This window comes from Denticeps clupeoides, chromosome 12 (assembly GCF_900700375.1).
Source record: "Denticeps clupeoides chromosome 12, fDenClu1.1, whole genome shotgun sequence".
Lineage (NCBI taxonomy): Eukaryota > Metazoa > Chordata > Actinopteri > Clupeiformes > Denticipitidae > Denticeps > Denticeps clupeoides.
This window is the reverse complement of record NC_041718.1, coordinates 13142920-13151781: the sequence shown is the minus strand read 5'-3', so window position 1 is coordinate 13151781 and position 8862 is coordinate 13142920. Positions and strand designations below refer to the sequence as shown.

Below are 8862 nucleotides of genomic sequence, written 5' to 3'. Positions count from 1 at the left end.
GAATGAATGACTTCCTACAGCTGTTCACAGCAGCACCGCTGCCTGCATTTCCCCACATCTCCCCCATCTCTCTCTCTTTCTCTCGCACTCCTTCTATCCCTTGCGACTCTTTCAAATGCATGAAAACTTGTGTTTCTCTCAAACACACATCACATACTGAACAAATACGCCCCCCCCCCTTACATACTGGTTGATTGCTAGTATAATCTAAATATACATTTTACAGAATATGCTTTACAGTCTAAGGGTACTATTTTTAAACTGGCAATCATGTAAGGTCGCAGCTTGCTAGTTATCCTCATCCAGAACAAAATTGTTAATGATACTTACAAGTTTGTCACCTGCATTTTTAGTAAATGTATATGCAACGAAAAGGGGCTGGCTCACTGTTTTAACAAGCAGCTAACTGCGCTACCTGTTCATTTGATATTGTTTCTGCTATTGCAAAAGCCCTATTGAAAAAAGCCAGTTGTGTGAAACAATTTAGAAAATGGCACCATACATTTCCACTCATTTTCACACAGTAAAAGAAGGAAAACATACAAACACTTAGGTAAGTATGAAATGTGACTCCTTGCAGAGAGGGGGACGATGACGAAAAGCACAGAGAGAAGGCGATGATCAGTTTTAAGAGCTTTAATTGATAACAGTTATGCCAGTGTTACAGTAAAGACACCAAGAGGCTGAAGGTAGTAAATACCAATACGATCTCACTATTCTAATACTTCATACAGCAGAATAAATTATACCATGGTAACATACACACATGCTGAACGCAAATGGAATAAAGCAAAACACAAATGCAAATAAAGAAAAAAAAAAAAGCGATTAAGCAGTTTATGGGTCGGGGAAAGGCGGGGTCATATGCAAATGTAAATTTTCAATATCCAAATGTAAATCAATGCAGGTGTTAAGACAAGAATGTTATACATTTTTAGGCATTTTTTTCAAAATTTTTTCTTCCTTTTTTGTCTCAGTACTTTTAAAAATATACACAAAGACGCAGCATTGGACACAGTGTGTGAAGAAGCCGGGAGTCTTTAGTGTTCTGGGCCAGGCAAAGTCCAAAAAAGTCACGTCCTTTTTAAAAAAAAAAATTCAACAACAATGTGCTAAATGCTCAACTTGGCGCTGACTTTTTTTCCTCAGTTTTCACTGGTCCACGATCACACCTCCACTTCTCCGCAAGATGAGTGTTCAGAGTGAGGGCAAGAACCTTTCATTCTTTAACTAGTTATAAATGAAGAACACTACCTGGGAGCACCAAAAAAGTCCAAACTCACCATCTTGGTCATCTGACTTCAACCATGGTCAAGTCATGGTCATCTCTGAGAAAAAATTGTGTCTCTCCTCACATTTTTTTTTAATATGCAGGGGGTTAAAATACCAAGGATTTTTTTTTTTTGCAAATTTAATCAAGACTTATCATAGGGAACAAAGATAACACATAAAATTTCTTTCAAACTTAATAAAACATAAAAAAAGAGAAAAGAAACGTGATCAAAGAAACAAAAAAACAATAAGACTTATGCAGATCCCTTGCTTTATCTACCACAGAACATAATTTTGTTTTAGTATAAAACATACTCTTTATAAACAAACAATACACAATCTGCTTGGTCTACTGTACAATTCCATTTATAAGTGACTAAATAGATTGTGTTGTAATGTCGAACTATGAGTGCTACACAACTGTTCAAATTTCACTAACCTTAAAAAAAAAATTCCAAAATGTTTTTTACAGTTCTGTGACCGCATGTGAGCTAAGAGCTTAAACTACAGGATACTGGAGGGGCTCAGTGTTCTCAGTAATTGGGGATGAGGGGCGAGCGAGAGAGCGAGAGGTCATTACCTGTGCCCTTTAGCGGCTGAATGTGTTGAGTTTGAAAGTGCTGGGAAGCTTAATCTCCTAACAGCACCGATGTTAGGCGGTTAGGCGACGTCTGTGGAATGTTCCGGAGTGTGCAGAGTGCCACGTACTACCAGGACATGGGGCATTTACAAACATATTTTATTCATGGAGGCACCTTGCTCCGTAGAACATATACTTCAAACTCCAAAGACAAATCAGAGGCAAAAAGGGGTGGGGCCACTGGTCCTCCTTTGTGATTCTTGTATTAAAAATATTTGTAAAATTTGGTGAACAATGTGCTCCATCCCCAGGGTCTACAGCTAAGGAGGGAATGATTTCTGAGGGGATTGGGGGAGAAATCCATGGCCTCTAAGAACGCAGCTAATTCCCAGCAGAAAGCGCCCAGCCAGGCTTCCCACGGAGTGGGCAAGTTCTTCTGGAATGTCAAGTGAAATATTAAAACGAGAAGGTCAAACAGCTCACGAACGTTTGACCCCGGGGGACAAAAGGCCTGGAAAACCATCAGACTCCCTCAACACTTGTTTCCCCACCTCCCCGTATCTTTCCTTCTCTGCCACCACAGCCAACTCACACCAAGATCTAGTAAAGAGTTCAAAAATAGAAAAAAAAGAGGAATGCTACAGATGGTATCAAAAAACAATAATTACAATAATCATAATTACAACAGCTAGAATCATAATAATTATAATCACAATTATATCAATTAGAAAAAAAACAGGAATAAGTATCCATTTCTGACACATTGGAATTGATGACTATAAACAGTGAAGTGAAATTACAGTGGGAAATCGGAATGGCTTGGATCGGAAGTTCAGGAGATGTCGACACTTCAGAGTCGCCATGTAAAGGAGACGACCCGAAAAGGTCATCGGTATGAAGTCACAGGGACGTTGAGGGGGTATAAATCGGCCCCCCTGTGGCAGAAGCTGGAAAAGCTTCCGGAATAAAAAGTCCTTTCTCTCCCATTCAGAGTTTCGGCGGGACCCTCGTGGGGCGATGCGGCTACGCTATTCAGGGTGGTGGTGCAGCGTTGTCCTGGGGGGTGGGATCAGTAGGCCTGGCCGGTCTCCACCTGCAGCAGTCCCAGCACAGCGGAGGGGTCTCCCAGCTTCATCCGTCGCTGGGTGGAGAGGCTCACGTTCTTGGCGAGGTAGTCGACAGCGGCTGGAAAATGAACCCACAGACACTTGTGAACATTTGAAAGCCATACGTTCACATTCACATGTATACATACACACACACACACACACACACATCAGACAGATGTATGTTCTGGTTTGAGTTTTCGGCAGTTTGATTTATTGTGTCTCTTTGCCCTTTTGTCGGTTGTCACTCTCGCCCGCGCTGTTTTTCTCACAAAGCGTCTCCCTCTATCTCTTTCCCGTCTGTGCTCATCCTGATCCGTCTGTTTCCCACATACTGCTCATGGAACGGGGATTTGCAGACGGCTAATGGACAGTGAAGGGACAATATTGTTCTTGTCAGGCCTCAGCCTGGCACTGGCACAATCTTGGCACCGAGAGGGCAGTGCACGCCACCTTGTTTTGTCACTCAGGGGAGTGCGGTGTGCAGGTGCCAGTCTTCATTAATGTTGGCATCTCGGATTTCATGCCTCCCCCAGGCCTCATTTCCCGGCACAGACAAGCCGCCCCCCCCATCCACACCCTCTTCATTAGTGGCTCTGCTGCTCAATCCGAGTCCTAATTAACCTGACATCCGCACACTTCCCCGCCTCAATCATCACCCTGCACCTTCAGTGAAGGGGCACAGAGGAGAAGGTCTGACAGTTAGACACACACAGCAGAACCTGCACAAGGAACGCATGAAGATGCACAATCATACAGGTACAAACTCGTAACAAAACATGCCTATACTGTACAAACAAACTAATCCAACACACGCGTGCAAGTACATATAAAATATGTAAACATAAAAAAAGCCCGCACAAGAACACTAGGCATAGACATACAAAACACATCTGAATTCTACACGTACAAAACAACACTGCAAGCAAACAGATTGAGATGCACTCAGATCAACACATGGGGCAGTGGTGCCCTAGCAGTTAAGGAAGTGGCCCCGTAATCAGAAGGTTGCCGGTTCGAATACCAAACAGCAAAGCACCGTCCCCACACACTGCTCCCCGGGCGCCTGTCATGGCTGCCCACTGCTCACCAAGGGTGATGGGTTAAATGCAGAGGACAAATTTCACAGTGTGCACCGTGTGCTGTGCTGCTGTGTATCACATGTGACAATCACTTCACTTTCACTGAATATAACATATATGCAAACAATGACACACGCAACATATATTCATAATCACACACAAAACACACACAACCCTAATGTTTAATGTGGGCGGTTAACCCTTTTCTGATGGCCTCTTACAACAACATCAGTGATTGATTATGATAATTCAATCAATCATCATTTCCTGCCCTGAGGTGAGGTCTGGGCTGTGGGCGAGAGTGTGAGAGAGCGCTGCAGAGGTGGGCAGGAGGACACCCGCTCCCTCGGGGTGTAAAGTTGGCTTTGAAGTGGCTCCTCCGCTGGCTGGCAGCGGTGTGGCGCGGGGTGTGACTAACCCAGCACCTGCAGGCGTTTGTAAGGAGGGGGACGGGGACGGGGACGTTTATCAGGAGCATGTGTCTGCGCCGACGGCCTGCGGGGTCACAGGGCAGGGGCGGTGCATCCTGGGAGACGGGCACCGCGCCCCTCCCCGTTCTCGCCCCGCCAGCAGAGCGAGGGGAAAAACCATTAGGGTCCGCCACAGGGGAAAGCCAAGGACGGGTCAGGGGTGAGAGACACCAGAGTGAAAACTCTTAACCCATTAGCCCAACACACTGTTTGCCTTTCCTGGAACATGTGACCTTCCTATGACTGCTTCCTCATCCAAAGCGGAGCCTTCTGGCCACTCATCTGCCATTTTGTTAGAGACACCTCTCCTCTACGTACTGCACACTCATGTCCGGCTGTTGGCGTTGATTTATAAGCAGCCAGTATACAGTCATCTAGTCAACTGTGCAGATTCGGAGTCCTCTGATTCCATCAGGGACGAGCAGAGCCTCTCAAACTGTAATGTATAGCTTAAAAAGTGTTCAGTGAGTGATCAGAAAGTATGTGGATTTTTAATAAAGTGGCTGCTGAGATTTATGGAGAATAAGTTAAAAAAAACAGAGGGGTCCAGGTCCTGGTCTGTAGGGTCCATGTGTGTGAAATTTGACATTTGTAGATTGTCTCAGTTGTTCTTTCTCACAAACACTCGCGCACACTACTCACTTTGGCCGTACTGGCTGTACTGGTATCCGGCTGTGACGGGGTCCACGCTGTAGCTGGTGGCGCTGTAAGTCGGGGGGCAGTAGGACTGGGACGAGGCCAGGCTGTCCACGCTCTTGATGGGGTCGGAGCGCTGGCTGCAGCTGGCTGAGATGGGGTTGGAGGACTCCAGGCTGCCGTGCAGCGGGGAGATGGAGAAGTCGTGCTGGGACTGGGAGGGCACGGCGCTGGGGTTGCTCAGGATGCTCATCACCTGCGAGAGAGGGACAGCGGGGACAGAGGAGGTTTTCAGAACTGGGCACACATATCAGCTCTTATGCAATGCCAAAAGAAATGCTGTTCATACACAAACGTGGACACAACATCTGTGGAAAGTGTCTTCTTGGAGTCTCTCTGCACTTTGTGAGTCTCGGGTGAGGGCTGTGGTGCCAGGGATGGCACCGGACTCAGAGAACCGAGGGGCCCGGCGAGAGAACAGGGACGTACTGGACCCACTAGCCTCAGAGCACAGTGCCAGCCAGCCTAGGCCCCAACATGCACCCGGGGACCACCTAATCCCTGCCTCCGGCACCCCCACAAGCCTCCTCGCTCATGAATAATAATCGCGCTGAAACAGAGCGAAGGTCCTGCGAGGTAAGAGGCGCCATTCACCCACGCCTGTTCCCACCAACAGGGCGACGGCGGCGACCGAACCCCCTCCGAAAAAACAGGGCCGCGATTTTTTCAGGAACCAGGCCTGAGCCGGCACTCCAGCGCCAAGCTTCCTCGTTCGCGCGCTTATTTTTAACAATGTCCTGTGGCTACAAATTTAATTTCGCAGGAAGAGTGCTTTCTTGTGTGAACAGCAGTTTTTTATTTTTTTTTTTGTGTGTGTGTGTGTGTGTGTGTTTCGTACAGCGCAGAGGCTACGGCTTAAGCAGAACTGCGCAGTGTGAGCTCTGTGGCCGACTTCCCGGCGACTGCCGAGGTTAGAGCGAAGCCAGATGTGTTCGGCGGCGGGACAGCGTGGAGCGTCAGAGTGGTGCGCAGCCGCTGCAGGACCCCGGCACCATGCAAAATAAGACAGTAAATCTTAACATATATCATCGCAAAATTGCCGGCCTACAGGACCTTTGGAGAACGGGCCTTGTGAAAAAAGGTTCGGCCGGGCGGGGCGGGTCAGGGGGGCCGCCGGGATGCCGCACACATGGTCTCCGTCCACCGTCGGCACACAGCGTCCTTCCCCCGACATCAGGTTCACGTTGTGTCTCTGCCACGCTACTCTGCCCTTTAGCCCCTGGCTGCTAAACCAATTAGGCCCCGTCGTGGAGCCGCTTAAACAGTCGCACACATGGACGCGGACACAGGCGCGAGTTTAAACACAGTTCACCCCCGCCAAGCGCGCGCTCGGCTAAACAGCCGGCAGCGGACTAGATCTCCAGAGCCGCCCGCTCAAGCCCGCTTTTGTGCCCGGGCCCCAGCTAACGCTACGGAGGGAGAAATTAATCATATTACGATTAATATTCCACAAATGTCTCCCAGGAAATATGAAGCACTTGAGGCACATCAGAGACATAAAGCTGGTTAGCCATTTCCTCATGCTAATTCTATCAGTATGGAGCCTGCTCCCCCTCATAGTCGGGACATGTGACATGTGCTCACATAAGTGAGAGATTCATAGTCGTGTCCCCCCCCCCCCCGGACGCCGACACATGTGATACTCCCATATGGATGGGAGATTCATACTCCCCCTGATTAATATGGATTAGCGAACAGGACAGCACAAGTAGCCCCTTGTGGTGGGGCTGAGGTGGTGGTTGGGTGGGGGGGGATTTTTACTTGTCGGGGGTCCAGGGGAAGACAGCTGGAGGGGGTGGCATTGATTTAGTCATCAGTTAATTGAAGCTTGATTACACTGCTTCCCTTTTTATATGCACATTAAACGAAATGGCAGACAATCACGGCCGTTTGCCAATCAGCCTTTCTAATTATAATTCATGGGTTTCGCTCGTAGTTCCTCTACGGAAAATGACCTCCTTTTCAAAGTGCCGAGGAGACAAGTTTCTTACTTTTTTTTTTTTTGTCATGAAATTGGAGACCCTCTTAGAGACTCTTTTTATGTTGTACCTTTTTCACATGCCTCCAATTTCAAACTTTCTATCATCACTTTTGATTAAATTGGATTTGATTAACATCTTATTCAGGATGTATGACAATGTCCATATGCTGCTGGCACGGAAAATAAAGTATTGTTTCAGATCTGTGTGGTTCGAAATGACAACTTTGTTTGATTACATGTGGACGCCAAAGCCTCAAAATCCTGTAGGCCCATTCTGCTTCTGCTGTAACTCTCTTCGAGCAAAATCTAAACTTGACCTTGATCAATCCATCATTCACAGAACTGATTTACCTCCACTCTGTCTCCCTGGGGGGGATTAGGTCCCTAAGCTGTTTTTGGCGTCGCATTACAACTCCAGCCACCCAGAAATATTAACACAGCTAAATAATCAAAAATCAATAACATTTTCACTTAATAATCTGATAAGGCCACTGGCCGTAATCTCCAATATCTCCTTCTTCGCACTAGCACACAAAAAAAAAAAAAAACCTTCTCTGGCCACCAGCAGAAGAACAACACTATTTACTTCTTCAGACATCTTCCAACTATCTCTCTCTCTCTCTCTCTCTCTCTCTCTCTCGTCCTCTCTCCCCCTCATTCCTCCTCCCTTGTCTCTATCTCACCAGTAGCTGCAGCGTGTTTGTTGTTTGACTTTGAGAGAGCTCTGCTGCCAGAGATAATGGAAGCCAGGACCCTGTGTTTAAAGGACAGTGCTGGGGGGCATTCCCCGCCTCTCAGCCCGCTCGCTTTCAGCAGATAGATTACTCCATAAATAATAATAAAAAACTAATTAATTCTCTCAACTTCTGAGACCTGGGGCCCGCGGCGACGCGAATGTAAAAGTGGAAATTGATACAATGTGCATCCTTTCAGATAAATAAACAGTGCATTTGCAAGACAAAAAGGGATTCTTTCTTCCCCCCATAATTTCCTTAACAGTCAAATTATATATTTTTTTGTCCACTGAAATGTTCATCGTGTCTTAGCAAAGTTGTGGAAAACCAGCTGAAAAGCTGCAAGGAAGTCAACAATATCACAAGAGGCTATTATCTAGCAGGCTAACATTAAGCCTGTTTTCTAGATCCAAATTCTCAAGTTTGACAGTATTTTGGATCTTTTTTAATTAAAAAAAAAAAAAAAGACTTTTTTTTTTTATTTCTAACTGCTGTGCATAATTGAATGTTATTATAATGTTCAAGGCAATGTTCTGCCACTCAATTCTTTGCTATCATTTTACAAGAGAGAAACATGCTTGGCGCCAAGCGTGCAAACAGTGGAGAGGCAGCTCCCGATTCATTAGACTAAATTCATTATACGCCAGTGAGAACCACGACGGCCATGCTTTAGAATAATGACCCACACAGTGGCAGGTACGGCAATATTATATCATCTAAAAAAAAAAAAAAAAAACTTAAAATGAGTCGGAATACTTTATCACCGGCCCAAAAAAAAAAGAGCATCGGCAAGAGAGGAAAGAAAGTGGTCGAGTGGGAGGCGGGGGAAGAGGATGGCGCGGGCGAGGGGGTGGGCTCAGGGGAAGTACTAAGCCTCCAGTAGGCCTGCACTAGCCTGAGGGCCAGCCTGCCTGCAATGCAGATAGGACGGCCCCTCCGCC

General features: G+C 46.6%; 1 protein-coding gene across 5 annotated transcripts in view; it reads right to left on the bottom strand.

Annotated features, from left to right (window-relative positions):
* Positions 1-621: 621 nt before the first annotated feature.
* pax7a (paired box 7a) overlaps positions 622-8862 on the bottom strand; it is a 43151-nt gene continuing 34910 nt past the window's right edge. For 4 of the 5 annotated variants that reach the window (XM_028997609.1, XM_028997608.1, XM_028997606.1 and 1 more), the window contains exons 8-9: positions 5153-5402; positions 622-3037 (exon numbers count right to left, since the gene is read on the bottom strand). In XM_028997609.1, coding sequence (XP_028853442.1) covers positions 2922-3037; positions 5153-5402 — 366 coding nt within the window. In that variant the 3' untranslated portion in view covers positions 622-2921. Of the gene's footprint in view, positions 3038-5144; positions 5403-8862 lie in introns of those variants that run through there. The other variant, XM_028997610.1, reaches the window with a different exon arrangement.